The sequence below is a fragment of the Myotis myotis genome, unplaced genomic scaffold (assembly GCF_014108235.1).
Source record: "Myotis myotis isolate mMyoMyo1 unplaced genomic scaffold, mMyoMyo1.p scaffold_m19_p_12, whole genome shotgun sequence".
NCBI classification, from domain to species: Eukaryota; Metazoa; Chordata; class Mammalia; order Chiroptera; family Vespertilionidae; genus Myotis; species Myotis myotis.
Genome location: NW_023416316.1, coordinates 17,694,211 through 17,717,068, shown reverse-complemented (window position 1 = coordinate 17,717,068; position 22,858 = coordinate 17,694,211). Strand labels below are relative to the sequence as shown.

At 48.2% G+C, this 22,858-nt stretch overlaps 1 protein-coding gene across 18 annotated transcripts in view; it reads right to left on the bottom strand.

Annotated features, from left to right (window-relative positions):
- PTPN3 (protein tyrosine phosphatase non-receptor type 3) overlaps positions 1–22,858 on the bottom strand; it is a 131,260-nt gene that overhangs the window by 50,490 nt on the left and 57,912 nt on the right. For 8 of the 18 annotated variants that reach the window (XR_004971186.1, XM_036330060.1, XM_036330063.1 and 5 more), the window contains exons 2-8: positions 20,495–20,649; positions 14,352–14,459; positions 14,230–14,275; positions 11,598–11,676; positions 6,943–6,987; positions 4,099–4,151; positions 100–220 (exon numbers count right to left, since the gene is read on the bottom strand). Coding sequence is in view for 14 of the 18 variants with exons in the window: in XM_036330060.1 (XP_036185953.1) it covers positions 100–220; positions 4,099–4,151; positions 6,943–6,987; positions 11,598–11,676; positions 14,230–14,275; positions 14,352–14,459; positions 20,495–20,649 (607 nt within the window). In the remaining 4 variants the exon portion in view is untranslated. Of the gene's footprint in view, positions 1–99; positions 221–3,233; positions 3,375–4,098; positions 4,152–6,942; positions 6,988–11,597; positions 11,677–14,229; positions 14,276–14,351; positions 14,460–20,494; positions 20,650–22,858 lie in introns of those variants that run through there. The other 10 variants (XM_036330061.1, XM_036330064.1, XM_036330075.1 and 7 more) reach the window with 8 other exon arrangements.

Sequence of the window (22,858 nt, the reverse complement as noted above, 5' to 3'; positions counted from 1 at the left end):
CAGGATTCGTGAACAAAAGAGAGAGGAGAACAGAGCAAACACAGGGCTGACAGTACCCACCGGGGTTCCCAAAGTAGGCCACCCCATCCCTGCTCTCACCTGTGCTGCTCGTGGAGCGATTCCACCTTCGTGACAAAGTCATCGCTCTGATCTGGTATAAACTGGCTCTCAGAAAGATAGCCCGGATGGTGAATGGAAGAATTATAGTCTCCAAAATGAGCTAGCAAGACAGAATGGGGAGGAAATTGCCCTTTCAACAAGGTCTGCATTTACAGGCATCACAAGAAAAACATTAATTGGAAATATTCTCTCCGAAAGTTCTGCCCCCACAGGAGCCTGAGCTTTGCATTAGCTCCGGATTCCACATGTACTACTTGAACTCTCCCCACGGGCGAAGTGCTGCCCAGCGTGCTCCAACCAAATTCTCTCTGTCCCTGAGGTCACATGAGAAGGAAAGGGGAGGCAGTTTGAATCTAGGTCCTATTCTAATCCCACATCTGGTCAGCACAGCAGTTTGTGCTTATACCCCTGGATAAAGAACAATACGAGAACCCGCTCAGAGCAATGCCCCTCTCTGGATGCCAGGCACCGTGCCGGCTCTCTCTCTGCAGTGCCCCAAGGTTGTTTTAACACTGGGCCAATCTGCTCTAAGAAACGGGTGAGGACTGCATCTTGACTCACCCCCTGGAGTTCAGGAAGTGTGGAAGGGAGGGAACCAGGGTGTGTTCAGAGGCCCTGGGGTGGGGGGAGTGTGAGGAATAGGAGTAGGTGGGGCTGAAGGGTCTAGGCCCCTGGTTGGCAAACTGCGGCTTGCGAGCCACATGCGGCTCTTTGGCCCCTTGAGTGTGGCTTTTCCACAAAATACCACGTGCGGGCGTGCATGTACAGCGCGATTGAAACTTCGTGGCCCATGCGCAGAAGTTGGTATTTTGTGGAAGAGCCACACTCAAGGAGCCGCAGTTTGCCGACCACTGCTGCTCTAGAGCAGTGGTTCTCAACCTTCCTAATGCAGCGACCCTTCAATACAGTTCCTCATGTCGTGGTGACCCCCAATTTCATTGTTACAAATTGAACATAATTAAAGCATAGTGATTAATCACAAAAACAATATGTAATTATATATGTGTTTTCCGATGGTCTTAGGTGACCCCTGTGAAAGGGTCGTTCGATCCCCAAAGGGGTCGCGACCCACAGGTTAAGAACCGCTGGTCTAGGCCCTGGCAAGGCTGAGGGAAGAGTTTCGGGGAAGGAGGAAACATTCTTAGGAGACTCAGAAGATAGGAAGACAGATGCTGGGGCTGTCAGGGAAAGAACGTTGGGGACTTGCAACCAGAGGGGGAAAAGGAAAGGGGCACACAGAGGAACTCCCAGACTAGCCCCTGGGCCTAATGGCACTTTCTCCTCCAGGTCCTGGACTGCCCTCTGCAGACAGGGCCCACTGAGGGCTGTGGTGTGATGGGCATTCCTGAGAGCTGTGCAGTGAGCACCCAACCTGTACCAGTGTGGGTGGCGGCCCTGAGGCCTAGCTCTGGTAGGCAATTAATCTAGTATTTCACTTTCTTGACAAAAGAGGCCATTTCATCTTTTTAAAAATATGAACCTAGATCTTTCCAAATGTTTTCATGTTGTTCTCCTGCGGCTGGCTTCAACGTCAAGGGGCTTCTGAGGACTCAGGATCATTTCAGAGCACCCACTCAGCACAGAAGGTTTCTAAGTCAAACACCACTCCGCTGTCACATGGGCGTGGGCTGAGGAGAGTGAGGTGAGGCTTCAGGGCCAGTCACACACAGGGCCCATTCCCTCCTTGCACTGTTCCTTTTGGGCTGGGAGTGGGCCTACTCATCTTTAGGGCCTAACTCTTACACATGGCACACAGTAGGTGCTCAAGGCTGTGTTGCTCAGAATTGACTTGTATGGAGGCTACTGCAAAGTTCAGCTTTGGAAGGGAAGAGGGCAGAAAGCCAAGTGAGCTATGCATGCAGACTTGGTCAAGGGTAGACCACAGCCCGTGAAGGCCAGCCAACTGCGGCTAAGCTGTGCACGGCAATGTCCAGGCTGGATGATGTCAGCACGAGTGTGGCTTGCAGGTGAGCCTGTGCATAGCGAAGTGTGCAATGGCCTTTACAGGAAGTCATTTAGGTGTCCTGACACGGTCCACAGCGAGGAAAGCTCGAGGAAGCCTTAGCATCCAAACTCCTCATGTTAAAGGGCAGGAAATGAACGTGCAGAGAGGAGAAGGGACTTGCCTCGACCACAGAGCCATTTTTTAGCAGTCCAGATCGGAACGCAGGTGATCCACACCCTGGCTAGTGTGCCTGCTAACCCACCAGCCTGCCGGCCAGGCCCGAGCTGCTGCTGGCCATTGGCTGATGACACTGGTCATGTCCCCAAAGGGCAACCAAATGCCACAAATGATGTCCCTAAGCCTTGAGGCAGAGTCCTACTAATTTTACTCTGTTGGTTTCGTTAGCTCAGAAGACCCTCTTGGATCTTGATTCCTCGTCCATCATAACTAGCAGTCCCAAACCAGCATGGACAGCAAGGTCCTCTCTTTAGGCCAGTCACCCACCAGCGTCTGAACTGAACACAGGACCCATGAACCTCCCTGAAGGGTGGTTTTCCCTGGAAATCTTAGCCGGCCACTCTGTGCAAGTCCTGTGCTGACCACTAGGGGGAAACAAAGTTAACCAGTGACACACATCTGGAAAGCCCAGGGCGGTTTCCACTTTGATTCCAACGACATCAGACATTACCGCAAGAGACACTCCTGCCATAGGCGATGCTTTCATCCCCATTAAACAGATAATGGAACTGAGACTCAAGGAAGGGGCCTGCCCACTGTTGCTTAGCTGGTCACTTGGAGCCTAGACTCTGACCACCGTCCACACTCTTTATCTATTTACTGTACCACACGCCCAAGCAATACCTGCAAAAGCTAATTATAGCAGCAGGGAAAGGACACGAGGGCTTCTACATGGGAAATACCTTGCCTTTGAAGTTCCATGCAGTCTTCTGGGTGGTATTTTACATTTTTTAAAAAAGAGAGAGTATGTCACGGGAACTCAAACATGTGGCATCTCAAGTGTCCAGCTGTTCCGCTGGGAAAGCCCTTCACATGCTATTCCTCCAACTCCCACCTGATCTTCGAGGCTCTGCTTGGGGATCCTCCCTAGTAGCTGTTCTGGACTCCCTCCCTCTCCCCTAGGCAGGACCAGCATGTCCTCTGTGCTCACCCCACTGCCAGCATCGCCTGGTCCACCTCTGCCTGCCCACAGTATGGCAGCCGCTGGCCACATGTGGCTACTGAGCACTTGGAGGTGGCCAGTCCACACCGAGATGTGCTGCCAGTGCAAAGTCTGATGGGTTTTCAAAGGCTTAGTACGAAAAAAGTAAAATATCTCATTAATAATTTTTTCATTGATTACATATTAAAATGATAATATTCTGGATATACTCAGTTAAAATATATTAAAACTAATCTCACCTGTTTCATTTTACTTTTTTAATATGGCTACTCGAGAATTACATACATAGCTCATATTATATTTCTACTAACTAATATATATATATATATATATATATATACACACACATATATATATATATATATATATATATACACCCCATGAGCTCTATGGAAACTCTAAAAAATAAATTCCTAAGATCCCAGCGGCGTGTAGAGTGACACAAAGCAAGTGGCAGGAATGACTTCCAGCAAATTCCGTAACTTAGGCGGGCCTCGGTTTCCAGGTCTGTAAGACGTGGCCACGGGGTTTGTTGTGGAAAGCAAATCCAAAACGTGAGCAAAGCCTCTGGCAAAGGTAATGGGCGATAGGCGTCTTCCGTTTTATGGGCTCCCCGGGGAGAAAACCTCACACCACAGCTCATCTACGCTTTTTCCTTCAACCACCTTCCTGAGTGCGACAGCCCTGAGCTGAAGGAGAGGGTAAGTCAGGCTGAGACAGGAACTATCTGGACAACCAGAGACGCTTCCCCCACAGGAGAGGGAGGGACACAGCCAAACAGGAGAAGCCGATGACTTTCCCGATACATGCGACAGAACAAGCCGTCCGTTCGTGACGCGCCCTTGTGACTTACATTGTACTGCGTAGGATGCTAGAACCACCGCTGAGTTAAGAGGGCAGGTCAACCTGTCAGAAGAAAAACACATTAGCAAAGGCACACGAGCCCGAAACACTCATTGATCACCTGTCTTTTCTTTCTTGAGTGAAGCATGAGACACAATCGTGAATCACAGCAAAGACAATTTTATGACACAACTAATAGTAAGCAGTAAAGATGAATGCAACACTAAAGATTTCTGAAAATGGAAAGAACACTTTTTCATGTTTAAAATAATATACATAAATACATATACCATGGAAGTCATGGTTGGCCAGGGTTTTGGCTGGTCAAGAGAGGCCAGGCTCATATCACTAAGAGAAAATTGAACGCTTAGATCCATGGGCGACCTTCGTATCTTTCTGGTAAAGACACAAGACTTTTCATAGGGCTGTGAAACCTGTGTCCGGGGATTCTAACTAAATTCCCGAGGTCTGCTGACTCAATGAATCTCAGTTACTCACTTTCTAGAAGGGTGACCTCCTCTTAAAAGGGAAAAATAGAAAAGCGTTATGAATTTTAAAACTCCAGTGAGTTTTAAATACCTACTTAAATTAGTTGTTTAAGATTCCTAAATCTGTTTGCTCCCTGAAGCTTCCAGTCTAGCGGGAACGCTCTGTCCACCTCCCAGTCTCCTGCCATCTGCCAAGCGTCCACAGACTCCAGGTTGGACTGGTTCTTCTACCCTCTTAAGCTCACTGCCCTCCAGGATACCCCATTTCTGCCAGTGGCTCCATCCCTGTCTTGGTCCATATTTCAAATCCTCTGAGTGCTCCCTTTTCTCCATTCCACCTGGGGTTCCACAGTCTACTTAGGAGCCCGGCCAGCAGGGTCACCCTGAGTGGGAGGGGTGCATTGGGAAAGGGCTGAACGCAGCAGCAGGAATGAAGGCCTGCAGGGTGGAGAGACAGATTTTCAAAGCATTCTTCCCAGCAAACCCATGGGAAAGTGAAGAAAACACATGGTTTCCATGGCAGCCCATGAAGATATGAGTCACCTCAACCTCTCTGACTAATCTGGCCGGCCCGCCAAGGTTCCCTGTCTTGTGCGCTGCCTGTGTGCTGGCCCTGCAGCTGCTTGGGAAGGTAGCCTTCCCTCTCGGCGGGGCCCCGACTAGCACTTCTAAATGCTCTCTCCAAGTCTGGAGATACATCCAGGGATGCTCACTGTTTCTTCGTTCGTCTGGCGACCCAGAGAGTCCATGGGGAGAGCAAGCATCAGCCATTCACTCTCCTGCCAAGATGGGCTTCAGTGGAATCTAAGCCGGGTTCTTGCTACAGAGACAGCTGAATGGGATTTGGGGAACATTTTAGGGGAGAGGCTAAAGGGGTCCAGTCTAGATGGAAGAAGCAAGCCTACGAGTAAGTCAGAAAGGAAAATATCTCCACTCAGAGTGTAAATATGGTGCCGAGTAGAGAGCACTGAAAGCCTGCACTGTACTCCTGCCTGGCCCGCTCACAGGCCACATCTTCCTAACAGACCCCTTTCCTTCTCTCCGGGCTTTGGGGTCTCCATCTGGGGGACAAGATCACTTATCTCAGCAGAAGGAACTGAAGCCTTCGGTCAGGGCACAATTCGACCCCCAGGAGGAACGCGAACTAGATCCACTAGATCTGTCAAAAGATCCTGAGAAGCAGCTGGTAGCGGCAGGACCTCCCCTCAGACAGGTGGTGAGGGCCACCTGCAGACCTGATAGTGACAAGGATGCCAGGGTTCTCAGCCAGGAATTCTATCAATTCACATAAAACTATCAAGGGGTATTTTGTCTGGAGAAGAAAAAACTGAAGATGACCGATTTCCAACACTTGGAGAGCTGGACTGAAAGCTCCTGAAGGGGCAGGGCCTTGCCCCACTGACCAGCACAGTCCAGTGCCTGTGTCATAGCAGGTGCTTGCGAAGTGTTTGTGAGACAAACCAATGAGTGAGGGGAGGGGTATCTTTTCACTCACCACCCAGGGGGACACACCTCCTCACTGCACTACCACCCCAACCCCAGCTCATCGCAGCAGTGCACAAAGACTTCCAGCCCACACCTGCATCTCCTCCTCCTCCTAAAACCCCAGGACCACGTGCTCTCCACGCTCAGCCTGGTCCTCACTGCTTCGTGGGCTCTGGTATCACTTCCCCAGCAGTCTGCAAGCTCCCTTCCGAAAGTGCGCCGGAGGCCTGAAGACCTTCCTCAGCAGGACTGCATGGGCAGGAGAGCGGATGCTGGGAATGGGAATGAGGTAGCCTTCCCCACCAGCCTACCTGCTGCACTTTCCTCTGTAAGCCAAGCGCAAACTCAGGACTTGGAGGAGGTGGCTCAGGGACCACTGGCTTGGCGTCTCCCGCCCACCCTGAGCTTTCTGCGCCTCACTTTCCAGCCACTGAGATGGTCCCGATACACAAGAAGTGCTGAATCACGGGCAGGTGCTCATGTCTTTGAGCAAAGTGTCCCAGAGAGGAAATGAATCATCCGCAGGTACTAGGGGCTCCAAAGTGGGCCTAATGAGGCCTGACCTGCCTTCCTGAAGGAGGCCGTGTTCACATTCAGGGTCCCTCCCTCCCTGTAAAATTTCTCAGGTCTTTACCAGAAAGATATCTGTACCCTTTATAACAAAATTGAAACAACACAAAAAGAATGTTATCGATTCTTGGCCTCTGTAAACCAGGATGGAGTTGAACACATGTCCAAAGCATACGGAATGCTGCTTTCAACATCCACTCTTAGTGGACGTTTAGTGTTGCTACCAGGGGCGCATGCTCATGTGATTAGAAGCAGGGATTTTGCTAATCTGGCAGCTGACAGGGAAAAAAGGAATGCAAAATTCTCATTACCTTCCTTCACAAATATCCATCTTCAGTTGTAGGAAATACAAATGCCTATGAAACAATTATTTTCATTAATTCATCATACTCAAATTGAAATAAGCAAAAACAACAACAATAACAACAACACCCAAAACAACATTGATGCGCCAAGGATAAGACCTGTACATTGGAAAAATAAAATACTAGTAAAGGCACATTTTAATCTAAAGCATCAGGTACCATTTTGCACATTTCAAAGCTGCCCCTTCAGGAATAATGGCTCACGTGGCTGCCTAAGTCTTGATTGGCAGGGCCGATGGCCAGCCAGCCTCACACCAGCACATGCTGTCCTAGAGGTGGCTGAGCAGGGATGGACGGGGTGGAAGCAGCCATCAAGGACCAGCTGGTCAGTGAGTGCCCAGACCCTCGGCCTGGACCTCCCCAATCAAACTTGGGGTGTCTGATAGCTCCAGGAACTACAGGCGTTGGCACCGCCAGCCCCTGCACACTGGAGGGGCTGCTGTTCAGAACGCAACATTTGCACACCCACGTACGCTCTGCATGGAGTTGCTGAGGAGAAGAGGGTCTGTGGAGACATCTCCTTGGCTGGGGCGCAAGCACCCAGCTGGGTTCTTTCCTGTGTCCCAGGAACTGTGGGCGCTCCAGCAAAAGCATAACCGTCAACTGCAGGCAGGGACCTTGAAGCTGGATTCGGCACTTCTTTGTAAGCAATATCACTTCAAAACCTGGGGCGTGACGTGTGGGCAGAGCTCAGTAAATCATCAGGCCCCTCACCAGCCTGTGAGCCTGCCCTCCAGCCAGGTAACGGGAGACGGGGCATTCACAGCGCCGTGCAGGCTGGGAAGGGCCCTGCAGAGTGTTCTATTTCGGGATGCGGCACACCCGTGACACTTGGCCGCTAGCTCCCACTCTTTTTTAAAGCCCGGACTCAAATGGGATAGACATGCCAGTGTCTGGCCAAGATGACAAAAGCGAAACCTCTTGAAATATAATACAGATGCAGCAGAAGGGCTCAGGGGCCAGAGAGAGATCATTTTGGCAATTTGAACAGATCATTCTCATGATTCCTTCAAATTTATGTTTAAAGGTGAAGGTGCTGGTCTTTTGAGATGTGAATGCCTCACCTGGTATCACGACTTCCTATCTGCACAGTTCTGGGCCACATGCATGGTATTTTAGAACTTACTGCCTCATTTCAGCCTCGGAATAACTCTGTGAGGTAGGGACCACCATCTACATTTTTTACAGATGAGAACACTGATGTTCAAAGAGGTGATGTGGGGTCAGTTATGTCTTATTTTAACCTGGACACTTAAGCTACGGGAAAAATCTGACTATGCTACAAATTTATGTGGCTAATGGCTAAAAAGCTTAGGATCTATTTCCTAACTCTGATGTTATTACTTTGACTATAACTACCAGCTTCCCTTAATGTGCTGAAGACCAGCATTGAGAGACGGCAGAACACAGACTTGCTGATTCGTGTTTATTCCATAATGGAATCTCTACCTTTTCCACCTAGAACATAATCCGTCCTTTCTAGTTTGTTTCTGTTTATCCCAGCTGACATTCAACCAGAATTAAGTGTTCTCTCCTTCCACAACACTACTGAGAGAAAGAAGAGAAGGGAGGGACTTAGAGATAATCCCATGGAAAAGCTGGGCTTTCAAAGATGAGCCCGGCTAATCGGAGCATCTTCCTAGGGATATAAGCGAGAACATGAGCCTGGGCATCACCATTCATCAAACGCTACCTTGTTGTATGTTCAGCAAAGCTCCTGAGTGAACCCCATGACATCATCACGAAGGGATTGGGATAGGGGGATGAGGCCTGACCTGAGCGGACCTCCCAGATGTACAGGGCCTCATTTTGAGTCTGCCAGTAAATGAAATTCTGTTTAGAGTGATCTACATTTATCAGACACAGCCGCTGTGGAGGTCACCATCAAGGGGACACTTATTTTGCAGTTAGAATAAAGGAAAGACTTTGAGAAGAGATGCTGGCCGTGCCTGTCTTCAGAAATGCAACCATCGATCCTAGAGCACACCCCATCCAGGAGCTCATCTTCAGAGAAAAGCAATCCCTGCCTCCCTGCCTGGATCCTCAGGAAACAAATGTCACCTCTGTGCTCCTTCTCTGACTCTCGGGAGCTAAATTTCTAACTTTTGGGAGCTTTTGGATAAACGACAGAGCTGGGGCTTCAGGAAATACTACGTGCCAGGAACGCAGGTAAAAATCTTCATTTAAGTAAAAACAAACCAACCACACACACACAACACACAGAGGGGTGGCTCCTGCCAGGGCTCCTGCTGCATTAAAGGGAAATTTGGCGCTGAATCCCAGGAGGTGACAGCTCTACTCTGCACCACACTGGGGAAACCACCTCTCTGAAGATGGGAGGTGGGGGTGGGATTTAGAAGGAACACATGGACAAACTGAATTTTACATGGGACTTAGATAAGAACAAAAATTAGCCTATTACTCACCTTAAGCCCAAACCTGCCCCTCTGCAACCTCCACCCACTGGACAGAATTCTACCAACCAAGCTCATTCAATCCCCCTCTCCGCCTGCAGATCAAGGGCAGCCCTTGCTTCCCTCCTGGTCCTCTATCCTGAACTCCCTATGGTTTCCTCAATGTCAGGGCGGGGCAGGAGGAATCTGTTGGCTTCCAGAGGGAGTGAGCTTCCTTCCCATGGGGCACAGAAGTGAGTGTCCAGGGACCAGGGAGGGTGCTGGAGAGGGGCACTGGACTAGGCTGCCCAGCAACCCCTCACTCAAGTTCTCTCTCTGGAGAGCATCACAGGGAGGAGAGGGGGGATGAGGGACAATCACAAATTGAGGCGGCACAGTTCACAGGTGGGGTTGGAACCCATTAGCTGGTAGTAAAAGCAATTTAATGGGCCACAACTGGCATTTTAAAAGGAAAAAGATCAGAAGACTTCAGAGTACTTTTGCATTTCCTATTGTTTTATGAAATGTTTGCTCAGTAATTTATATATAACCTGTGTAATGAATCAAAACATATTTTTACCGTGGGGTTATGATTTTAAAAATGCATTATACATATGTATATACACACACACACACACAATATATACATAACCCATCATGCCATTTTAACCCTTTTCGGTCCAACCTCGAGGCTGACTCAACAGACCAGGCGCTAGGAGCAGGTCCAACGTCGAGCAATAAGAACATTAAAAAGTTCAACATTCAATCCCGTCAATTAATATGGACCAGATTGTTTGAATTCCAAAAATAACATTGGACCGCAAAGGGTTAAAAGCATTCCTGGAATAGAACTTGCTCTTTGGTAACGGCTTGGGGAAACCTTGGTAGGGTCATTTCAAACACATATTCTTATAGAAAATGTCTTCACTTTGCGTCCTTGGGCTTAGGAACTGACCTGCTAGGTGGCGCGTCACTACACTGCCCCTCAGTGCACCAGGGTAAAGGGCCAGTATGGGGGAAAACAAACCACTGTGTGCACGGCCATGGTTACCCAATGAGTCCTGATGGACATCTCTTACACCAGCTTGAAATTTGACTTCACTGTAAACATAGTCCAATCGCCAATGTCTGCTACTGCAGGGGAAGAGGTGCACAAAGAAGGCAAAACAGAACAACAGACTAATATTTGGCCTTCAAACATATTCAAAGGTAAAATGTGATCATGTGACTACCATTAAAGAAAAAGAAAGGGTAAAAAACAAGATGGCATTCTATGTGTGAGTGGACATGGACGGCTTGGTGGTGGTCTCCCGGCCACAGTGAGCACAGGACAGGATTCAATATTCCCGAACATCCGTTTATTACTTTTCCTGGTGGAAGTTTCCCTCCCTCAGAAAAATAAAAGTACCCATAATAAAGGGCTTAAGTTGCCATGGGGAAAAACAGAGGCATGGTGGAATCTGCCTAGTACCTGTTCAAACAGCCACGACTTTCCTGTGCCCTCCCCCTCCATTCCAAACACCTTTCTGCCCAGAAAACCCACGTGTCAGCACCAGTGCAAAGCTGGGGCCAGACACCAAGCCCTGAGGGGTAAACAACTCCTATCACAGCCCTTATCTGGTTCACAGACCGTCTGCACTGGCTCTGCACTGGCGGATTCACTGAGGAGAGAAGCTGGCCCAGCTGGTTCTTCTTTCTGCTCCTGCCACCGGGATCTGACAGAGAATGCTTAGCTCAGAGAGCGCCTGTTATCCTGAAGAGCCTCGATTCTAGCCCTTCGGAGACACATGCTCCTTGATCTGTACATGACTGTTTTACAAACTTGTCTTCCAAGCCCTGCCTGCATGAGCAGAAAAGGACTTCGTTCTTTGAACACAGGAGCTCTACAGGCAGGAGGGGCGGGACGGTGAGGGAGGCAGGACCCAGTGGGGGAGGCAGGACCAGGTGGGAGTGCACTGGGAATCACACGAGTCAGGAGGGGAGAGAGGCAGGACCAAGACTGGACAGGAATGAGCTGATTCAAATTTCAACCTCTGTTACCCGCCAGCCCCCCCCCCCCCACACACACACACTTTAATTGGGTCATAATTGATGGCACAGTTATATCCAAATGAAGTATTTGGCCACAGTGATAAAATAAAAGAATACATTTTTCGTGATCACTCATTTTTATATACTAAGTAGAAAACTTTAAAAAAATGTTATTACCTGGTTTGTTCTTGCTGCAGTGTGTTGGGATCAGGTATAAAAAATCTTACTCGAAAATGCAGGGTACAGGGGAAACCTCCTACAACATTTTTCAAAAACAAATTAAATTTTCCCTTTAAAAATAGTCAATGTATATAAGTGGCTGCTCTCCCATAAGTGATTCATTTTTCACTACACTATAGCTTTCCCGTTAAGAGCATTAATTTTTTATAAAAAGGAGTGCATAAGTTAATTGACTGCTCAGAAATCATCACGTCTACAAGAAGTAAAATACTTTTTTTGCAGCATCAGCATAGAATGAGGCATTATCTACTTTTTATTACAGGTTTAACTTAGGGCTGTGTTCAAACGGTGCACTCCATTATTTGTGTTAGGAATGTAAAAAATCCTTAAATCAGCAGAATATACAAAATTCACGAATAAATATTATCTCCCACAGATAGTGATTTTACACTTTTCAAACATTTCCATGTACATGCTTGATTTTAACACTGCTATGAACAGGCGAGGCTGCTACTGCTGGCTTCCTTTTACACTTACGCCAACGGGCTTAGAGGTGTGACTTGCCTTCAGTCACACAGCTAATCACACAACCAGAATGGTAGCCCTGTGGTCTCTGATTCTGCTAGGCCACATTTCAAACACATTTTTATACTAAAAGACACATCATGCTTTTAATGCTAAGTGAATCCCAGAAGTGATTAACATGTTGGCAAATATTACATAATCAACATACTCAACTATGGCTTCGTGCAACACAACCAAGAGTCAAGCCGCTTGTATGAATGAAATAAGCCCATTTCTTTTGCTAGCTATAGCAATAGGAGAATATCAGGTTGTGCTGCTAAGATCCATGCTCTTCTTAATGTCAATTTCACCCTCTCTGTTACTCAGTAATACTCATTGGCCCTATCTAAGCGCACAGCACTTACTTGCTCTCTGAAACTCAAGCCTTCTCCACCAGGGGCCTTTCACTCACCTCCTCTACCTTAGTTCATGCTGGGCTCCGCCCTTTCCTCTCTTTAGTATCATCTCTCTGATCTCTGGCTTAGGTCAAAGACTTCAATTGGTGTGTGTGCACCTATGAATGTACCTGTGTACAGGTGCCAGGGTGCCAGAGTGTGTGGTGCTGGGACACTGAGTGCGGGCCGACCACCTGCGCATCAAGGGATAGCTAAGTCCTCCCACTGCCTTGGGATGGCCTCCCGGCTCCCCCCACCTCCATCTGTAAGTTGTCACTGTGTGTCTCAGACATGCCTCCAAGTCTTTCACGTCCTCCGCTGTGCACCCAGAGCATCCTATCATGTGCCCAAAACTATCCTACACTGTCTCTCCCCTTGTCAGAGTCCCCACACTCGGCTGTGAGCTCCTTAAGGGCAGGGTCCAAATCTGATTTGGACCAGATTCCCAGAGCTGAGCCCAGTGCCTTGCCAAAGTCTGAGCTCGGGGCACATTAGCTGAGTGAATGCATCGGTCAGAGAATGAAGGACAGCACCTGTGCGTTCCTGTGTGCACTTATCCCTCTGCGAACTGAAATGAGGCCAGGGGTTATCTGCACAAAGGCTCTGTGCTCCCTGGGGGTACTTCTGAATGCCAAGTGCACACTCATGGGAGGCAGAGACTCTGCGGCTCAGGCTCCAGGTGAGAGCAGCTGTGGGATCAGGGTCTGGGCGACTGTTTCGGCTCCTTCCCATCTGGGGGCTGGGGTGCAGCATTTGTGCGTGCACACTTTTGTGTACAAATCCACCTGCCTTCACCCCTCAACCACTCACTGGTCACCTCCTGTGTGTGTGTGTGTGGGGGGGGAACTCCTAGGAGTGCAGAGAGGATGTCCCACCCTGCCTCTCACACTGGGCTAAGAAAGGCCATCCTCTCTCACCTTGCAAACTGCAAGCTCCTTGACAAAGAGAAAGGCAGGTAACTATGAGCTGAAGGAGAGAGTGTTCTGGGGCACGTGAAGCAGATGATGTAAATGTAAGCGGGGGTAGAGGGAGTCAGGACTTGCAGTAGGGAAAGAAATGGGATCTGAGCAGCTTTGAAGAAGGGCAAGATTTGGACATGGGGAGCAAAAGGGAAAGGCATTCCCAACAGAGGGAACAGAATGAGGGAAGGCACAGAGGAGTGGGTGGGGCCCAGCAAGTCATCCAGGTTTTTCGGGGGCATAAGGTGCATAAAGAGAAATAGAGTGTGATGTTGAGAGCCCACCTAAGTGGGAATTAACCTGCACTGGGACCTCTCATGGTGGATGAGCTGTATGTTACATTTGTGACATCATCTATGCCGTGGTTTCCCGTGACTGGAATTAAGCTGCTGGGAAGGACTAGGTGTGTGTGCCTGTCTCTCTCTTTCCCACCCTGCCTCTCACTCTGGGCTAAGAAAGGCCATCCTCTTTCCTTGTAAGAAGAAAGTGGGTTCCCTGGCTCTTGGCTGCCTTCTTTCACCCTCCCCCATCTTGCTCACAGCTGGTGAGGAGCCCTGGAGGCTGGTCTGGAAGCATCTCACTCATGCTGCCTGGACCACCTGGAGTCCAGGTTCCAGATGTTACAGGCACGCTGATGATCGGAGGGGAGGACTGGGCCATGATACACTAACACCAAATGAGCGTCCAAATGAGTGAGAAGGTCACACCCACCTTTTAACTGCTTCCTGATGGGCTTGCTTGATTCCAGCCACCTCTGCTGGTTAAGAAAACATAAGATATAAAAAAACCAAACTGTGCAGAAGCCTAGCACATCTTAAAGGGATGGTACTCACGGGAGAGTCCATTGATCCATCGCCATGCTGCAAACCAAAATATTCCTTTTCGGTCACACACAAGTGGTTGTATGCCATGTCCAGAAGAACTTGACCGGTGTCCTGTTTCTAGGAATAAAAAGTCGAGTAGGTAAAATTTTAAAACAAATTAAGAACTAGTAGTTAAAAATCTTTCCTGCAGCCTGGCCAGTGTGGTTCAGTGGTAGAGCGTCAACCCATGAACGAAGAGGTCAGGGATTCGCCTGCCAGTCAGGGCACATGCCTAGATTGTGGACTTGACCTTCAGTAGGGGGCATGTGGGAGGCAGCTGATCAATGTTTCTGTCTATCCTTCTCCCTCGCTCACTAAAATCAATAAAAAAAATAACATTTTATTTTTTAAAATCTTTACAGTAAATAAGGAGTTAAAACATTCAGAGAGATTTTATGTGCACACACATCCCATGACAAGAAATGCTTTAATAAATTCAAGTTAAGAAGCCGCATGTTACGTATGGGAAGTAGGCTAAGGAAAACGACATAAGCAGGACTGAAGACCGTCCAGTTTAATTTTGTCAGACTTCTTGCTTCCCCTTAGCCGAGATTCCCAAGTGATGATGCCTTAATTGGGAAACTCAGCAATCACAGTGGGAGCACCTCCTGGTGCCCCACCCATGGCTTATCCCCAGCACCACGCTAATCCCACACGGGCTCCCGCAGGCTCCTCAGGAGGCACGGACGTGTGCAAAGGGAGGAACAAACTCTCTGCTAACCACGTGAAGGAAGAGGGCGAGGAACACTCCCATGACACCCAAAATACCCTCAAAGTGAGCTGGCATGTGGCACCCTGGGGGATTATCTGCCTCACTGCTCCTCGTCATCTGAAGTGAGAAGCCGGTGGGGACATGCAAACACTTCACATCCAGAGCGGGACTCGGCCGCCTTCACCACTCAGAGCGCGAGGCTGAGCATGGGGGCAGAGGCACAGTGAGTGTCCCGTTCCTGTCCTCCCAAGGGGCCAGCCGGTGGAAGCTGCACTGTGCCGAGGGGTGTGGAATGCTGTCAAGGGCTGTGAAACGCTCAGGGCACAGTGAGCACACAAGAGGACAACACAAATGTCCAACGTTCAACGCAGTCTGGGGACAAGCAACCCCTCCTGCAGCCCCTGACCCGGGTCTGGGAGGGTGGCGGGGCTGCGTGACACCTTCCCTCCAGGTGCAGGAGCTGAGAAAAGCCATCTGAAGCAGGCACCCCCTCACAAAGGCAGGGGCTGGGAAACAGCGTGGGGTGTTGGGAAAGCTGCAAAGTCTACTTTAATGCTCTGACTTCTCAGGAATCCTTTGAACCAAACCACTTAACTGAAGGACAATTGGAGTCAGAAATAGACCGTGTATAGAAGAAGCAAAAGCAGTTTTTTTGGGGGGGGGCGAGGAGGGGTGCAGATAATGTACCTGAAAATAGGTCGCAGCGACCAGGAGGACGACATTAGGTAACTGTCAGGCCCCTCCTGCAGGCTCTGCCTTGGCTCGGTCTCATGTTATCTGATCTGATGTGGGAACACGAGACACGCCCAATGCCCGAACACATCCCCTTTCCGCCCCCCCGAGGGCCTGTACCTGCCACTTCCTCTGCCTCGACATCTCCCCCCCAAGGGAATCATGATGGTGTGGAAAAGATGACTGGCCCACTCATTCCGAACCATGAGATTCTCTCCCCCTAAATGGAGACATTCTCTCAATGCGTCAAAGCGCTATCTGCTCCCCGTGTTGAAATGGTTACTTCTATGACTTTATATCAGATTAAATATATTATTATTATCATTATTGTTTCTGTTAATCCTCACCTGAGGATATTTTCCCACTGATTTTCTAGAGATTGGAAGGGAGGGGGAGAGACAGAGAGAAACGCGGATGTGAGAGAGACACATCGGTTGGTTGCCTCCCACACACACCCCACCAGGGGCAGGGATCCAGGCTGCAACTGAGATACGTGCACTGAACCGGAATCAAACTCCTGATCCTCAGTCCATGGGCCAACTCTCTATCCCCTGAGCCAAACCCGCCAGGCTTAATCTATTATTAATAACTATAATCCACTGAACATCTACGAGGAGCCAGACATGATGCTAATACGTGCTCTTTTTAAACACAATGTCTCATCTTTGCAAAGTCACCATCAGCAACCTCTTTGCCGATAAGCAAACAGGCCCAGGAAAACTCCGTGTCTTGTGCCATCGGCCGCAGGATGGACTGCCTGACTCAGGCCCACTTAATGCTAAAGCCTGCCTGTTCCCCCAGCCCTGCCTCTCCTCTTCCGGAGTGCGTAACACTTCCATTCCAGTATTTCTTGTACACATCTTGCCCAGTTCTCAAAAGAAACAGAAACATAATAAAGGGGCACACTTATGATAACATTCCTCCCAATCCGTCCCCATCCCGCGAGAGGTCATCGGTCCATGGCCAGCTCGCTCCCTGGGCTGGCAAAGGACAACCGATGTCCAGGTCAGCTTCCCTGATGACGCCCGCCCCTGGTGAAGACAGTCCGGGCTGAAGGGTCTGAATGAGACAGTGCAAACAATCCCCAGGAGGACAAATATATAAGGCACCGAGACGCTCAGCTGACAGCAGGCCCTCAAATTCAAGTTCAACGTGAGGAAGCTCTGACCAGGCTGCTGGGAGCTTAGGGAGGCAACACTGGCAGCAGCGTGATGGTAACAAAGACATTCTCAACTCAGAATGGCCGGGCAGCCGCTGCAGGCCAGGCTGACGGGATTCCCCCTCTGGGTGGGTGCTTTCCTTGTCCCGGTTTACAGGGCTCGTCACTCCTTACACACGTTCTTAGCTGGGATTCGAAGACCCTTGCTCTTGGTGTCCTCCTCCCTCCCTGGATAGTCCTCTGTCTCCTTTAGTGCTCTGTCCTCCTCTCTCCAACCTTTAAACATCGAGCCTCCTTCGTATCGCCTGTCTACTCACTTCTCAGGGGACCTCATCCAGTTTCATAGCTCCAGACCCCATCTCTACCCTGGGAACACCCACATTTGTATCCCAGCCTAGACCCCCGCGCGTATATCCCAGTCTAGACTCCTGACTCACATATCTACTACCATGGCTACATCCCCTCACAGGTGAGTAAAAGGCAACTCAAATGGTTACAACAGGATGGTCACTTCTGCTCCTCTTGCAGCCTTTCTCATCTCTGTAAACTGCAACTCTGTCCTGCTGACCCTAGAGCAGTGATGGCGAACCTATGACACGCGTGTCAGAGGTGACACACGAACTCATTTTTTTGGTTGACTTTTCTTTGTTAAATGGCATTTAAATATATAAAATAAATATCAAAAATAGAAGTCTTTGTTTTACTATGGTTGCAAATATCAAAAAAAATTTCTATATGTGACACGGCACCAGAGTTAAGTTAGGGTTTTTCAAAATGCTGACATGCCGAGCTCAAAAGGTTCGCCATCACTGCCCTAGAGTCACCTTGAGGCTTCTTACACATCCCAAATTCCATCTGCCAGCAAGTCCCACTGGCTCCACCTTCAAAATATCTCCTGACTTGGTTTACTCAGCCACCTCCACACTACAACACTGTCCAATTATCATCTCTCCCCGGGGTTGTTCTAATAGCCTCTTAGCCCTTGGCCCAAGTCTACTGTCGACCGAGCATCCAGAGAGACACCTGCGTCAGATCATGTTGAGTCTCTGCCCAAACTTCGCAGTGCTTTCTGCCTCCTTCAGAATGACCTACCAGGCTCTGCACAATCCTCCCCACCTCAGCTGACCTGCTATCTCTCTGACCTCTCTTGCCCGCTCTCCTTGCTTATTCTTCTCCCTACACAATGGCTTGCCACACTGTTCTACAACCACACTAACCAGGATTCTGCCCCAGGGCCTTTGCACTGCTGTTTCTTGGACCTGGAATGTGCTTCCTCCAGAGGACAGGATTCTTTTCCTCTTCACTTCCTTTAGGGGAGGCCTTCCCTGGTCACTTGTATAAAATGACAACCCCACCTCCTTGTCCCTCCTTGGCACTCTCCATCTTCTTATCCTGCTCTGTGTTTCTTCTAAGCACATAATACCACTGGCATAGTACACATTTGTGTATGGTCCAGTTCCTCTCCGGGATTTTGCTCTGTTTTGGTCACTCCTCTATCCTTTGTACCCAGAACAAAGCCTGACACATAGTGGGTGCTCAGTAAACATCTGTCAAATAAACATTCATGTTCTTGTGCGGAAGAAGTCGCAGAGCTGAGGAACAGCTGCAGATTGACAACATTAATGTTAACAAAGGAGTCAGATATAAATTAACTATCTGGTTACAGCAACTAGAAGAGATACTTCTGATCTTTGCAGAACAGGTTCAATCACAAAATTCTATAGATGACGATGTCAAAAGGAAACGGCATATAGAACAAAGTTCAGTCAACCAAGGGCAGTTGCTTTTTGAGGGATGTATGTATGACCTTGACAAAAGGCCCCTAATCGGTGGTCCCCCAAACTGTAATGCGCATCAGGATTGCTTGGGGAGCCATTAAAATGCAGATACTCTAGAACAGGGGTCCTCAAACTTTTTAAACAGGAGGCCAGTTCACTGTCCCTCAGACCATTGGCGGGCCGGACTATAGTTTAAAAAAAAAACTATGAACAAATTCCTATGCACACTGCACATATCTTATTTTGAAGTAAAAAAACGAAACGGGAACAAATACAATATTTGTATTTGCATGTGGCCCGCGGGCCATAGTTTGAGGACCCCTGCTGTAGAGAGTATGTTTCGAACACCCAGGAGGGCCGAGGGATTTCTATTTCTAACACGCATCCCAGGGGGTTCTGATGTACTCTCAGAAAATACTGACAAGGGCTGCACCACCCGGAGTACGTAAAATTATTTCCATTTTAATTAACTGAAATAAATGTAGCTCATCTGGTGTTCTAGCCGCATGTCAAGTGCTCCATGGCTGCGTGTGGCTAGTGGCCCCGTGTCAGCTGGCGTGGATACGGGACACTTACCGGCATTGCAGGAAGTTCTTCCGGCCAGTGCTGCCCTAGAGAGCAGCTTTTCTACACACTGGTTTAAGAAACAGGTCACAGGTGTATTCTGAGCCCCCTCGATTCTAGACAATTCTAACTAGGCAATTACATGCTCTTGCTGGGCGTGTCCTTCTTCAATAATGCCCCCCATCTGCAAAAGAACGGGGCCCTGACCTTAGGGGAGGCCTGGGCAGCTGTGGGAGTGGAAGGGGCAGCTGGGTAGAAAGTTGGGGAATCTCTCTCTCTACTGTCCACTCCCACTCTCTGCCAGGAGACGGGCCCAAACTCCCATGTCCTCAGTCATCTGTCTGCATCTTGTCCCCTGAAGGCAGACAAGGGAGCTGACTTAACCCTGAGCCAGGAAGGAGAAATCAGCATGCACCATACTGTGCGGTCAGGAAAACTGCCCTAGTGACCTGGGCTCAGCAGAAAGCAGACTTATGGGTGGGGCAGGAGCCACAGGGGTCAGCTTTGTTGGCCTTTACATTCTTGTGGCCTTTTATCGCCCTCCAGTTATTCTCTCATCCCCCATCTTCTCTTTCTGATGCCTTCCCTTGCATACTGAACTTTCCAGGCTGGGGCAGATGCTGGCAGCCAGGCAGGTTGGGGTTGACCCCTTTAGGGTCACAGGATGGGAGAGACAGGCAAAGGTCACGAGCCTCTGTGGTAACTGCAGTGGGGAAGGAAGGAGGGGGGCAGCAGGGACTGCTACTCTTCATGCATCTTCCTGCTGGGACACTGGAGACCTCATTCCTAACCCTGCCTCTGCCTCGGGCTTGAGGTGGGAGAAGCCAGGCCTCCCCTGAGCCCTGCCATCTGTGAGGCTAACTCTCATTACCTTCCAGACAGGACCCACCCATTTGCACATTTAATGAGCACCTGCTGAGCCCAGTGCCTCACTGGGAATTGAACCTTCGACCTTTCGGTATATGGAATGATGCTCCAACCAACTGAGCCACACTGGCCAGTGCGTGGACATAGTTTTTAAGGGTCTTTCTAGTCCAATCTCAACATACAAGACCTGAGATCTCAAGCTTTCATTTTAAAATAGTTTTCATCTCTTGATTTATAAGATGGAGGAAAAATTATTTCTTAGGAGCATTAACTCAGAAAAAATTAAATGTGGAGAACTTACATTAACTTTAAAGGTCTGTACCAAGCCATCTAGAAAGCGGATGCTGCACACGACTTCGGACCGAGTTTTCTCTTTGGGTAATTCTGAGGTGCGTATGTTATTAATTCTTCCACCAAACGCACGTAATCGGGAGGTCATAACTATCGTTGAATAACCTGCAACAGAAGATGTACCTGTTAGCTCTCTGATATGCAAATTAAGTTACATGCGAATGCACCCCAAAGCCTGCCCACCCCATACCTGTCTGCTTTGATCTGCACAATAGGAGGACCTCACGAATAATGTGAACTAGATAAAAGACCATGCTTCTGCTTAACAATTAAGCAAAGCGTATTGTTAAATTATAATATGCCTATAGGATTATATGGCTTGTGTTTTATTATCTCCGCAAGATAATATGTACACACATATATATGTATTTCCCATGCTTTTAATTTTTTATTTATGTTTTACTATTTTATATATTTGTGTATCCTACCCCTAAGGTATTACAGAACTAAATGTGATATAAAAATGTAAAATATGAAGACATTTATTGATAAATTAGATTATATTAAAATTAAGGACTTCTATTCATTAAAAGACACTATGTAAAAGAATAAAAAGGCGACCCACAGAAATATTTGCAAAATATGTATTTACAAGTATACAAAGAGCTCCTATGAATCAATAAGAAGAAACAAATAAACAACCTGTTACAATAAATAAGCCACATCAGTTGTCAGAGAAGTAAAACCACAAAGCACCAGTACTACATACCCACCCGAATGGCCACAGTGAAATCTGACCCAACCAAGTGCTGACCAGGGTGTGGCGCGCCTGGAACCTCATGCACAGCTAGTGATGCATTCTGATTGGCAGCACCTCCTAACCTGAGCACATGCATATTCTGTGACATAGTTCTACTTCTAGGCTATTCCCAACAGGAAAATGGACATTTTTCATGACAGCATAGTATGGTGAGTGCTAATTCTTTCTTCCTGGTTCACTAAAATATATGTACAAGTATCTTCATAATAGCCCCAACCTGGAAAAGACAGAAATGTCCCTCAACAGAATGGGTAAGTTGTGGAACAGCACACCATGCATGACTATACAACAAAGGAAATAAAGGAGCCCGGTTTGGCTCAGTGGATAGAGCCTCGGCCTGCAGACCAAAGGGTCCCAGGTTCGATTCCAGTCAAAGGCACATGCCCAGGTTGCGGGCTCAATCCCCAGTAGGGGGCGTAGGCAGCCGATCAATTGCTCTCTCTCATCATTGATGTTTCTCTCTCTCTCTCCCTCTCCCTTCTTCTCTGCAATCAATAAAAATATATTTTAAAAAAGCAGTTCTATGAATTTTTTTAAAAAAGGAACCATTGTCACATTCAACATGAATGAATGTCTCTAACGTTATATTGAGCAAAAGCAGCCAGACCTAGAGCAGGAACACAATTACATAAAGTCAGATGGGCACAAGATTTATTGGGATAATCACCTAGTAAGTTATGTACCGTAATGTCTAATCACTAGGGTGTAACGTCTAATTACCTGAAACTAATAGAATAATGTATGTGAACTGCAACTAAATTTTTTGTTAAATGATTTTTAAAATCCCACACTTTTCCCTTTTGGTAGCCCTTCGGGGCTCGGTGGGATGCTGCCCCATTCATGAATCACTTAATAAATCCAATCACATCTTCAAAAAAACAACAGGCAAAACTAGTCAATGTGTATAGAAAACAGGATGGTGGTTACCTTTGGGTGTAGGGACTGAGGGGGCCCAGGGTCTTCTGGGATGCTTATACTATTCTATTTCTTGATCTGGATGCTAATGAGACTGATGTATCCACTTTATAAAAATCCATCAGGCTCTACATTTATGATTTGTGCACCTTTATGTACACATACTTCAATATCAAGTTTACTTACGAAGAATACATGTATGAAGAGGGGATTCGTGGGCAGGTTAGAATCTGACCACGGTATATCCAGGGAACAGTAAGGAAAGTGGTTTTACTAGTGAATGCAATTGTGGAGTGGTAGGCTAATGACCCAAAAAGTGTGCAACTGAGCACATGGTCCCACCATGCAGGTAGGAAGCTAAGGATCAAGGTCAGCGTAAGGAATGAAGAAGGTGTAAATCTGACAAGGTTGGGCAGAAGAGCAGCTGAAGATGAAGGACCTAAGAGCAATTTAATGTTCCTTTTTATTAATTCTCCACAAACTCTCTGTAATGCACTGGGCCTCTGCACATGCTGTTCCTTCTGCCTGAAAGCTGTTCCTGCTTTGTGCTTGAATAACTGCTACTCACACCTCAGTGCTCAGTGCCGCATCATCTCCTCATGGAAGCCTTCCTGGTGTCCCTGACCACTCACTTGCGTT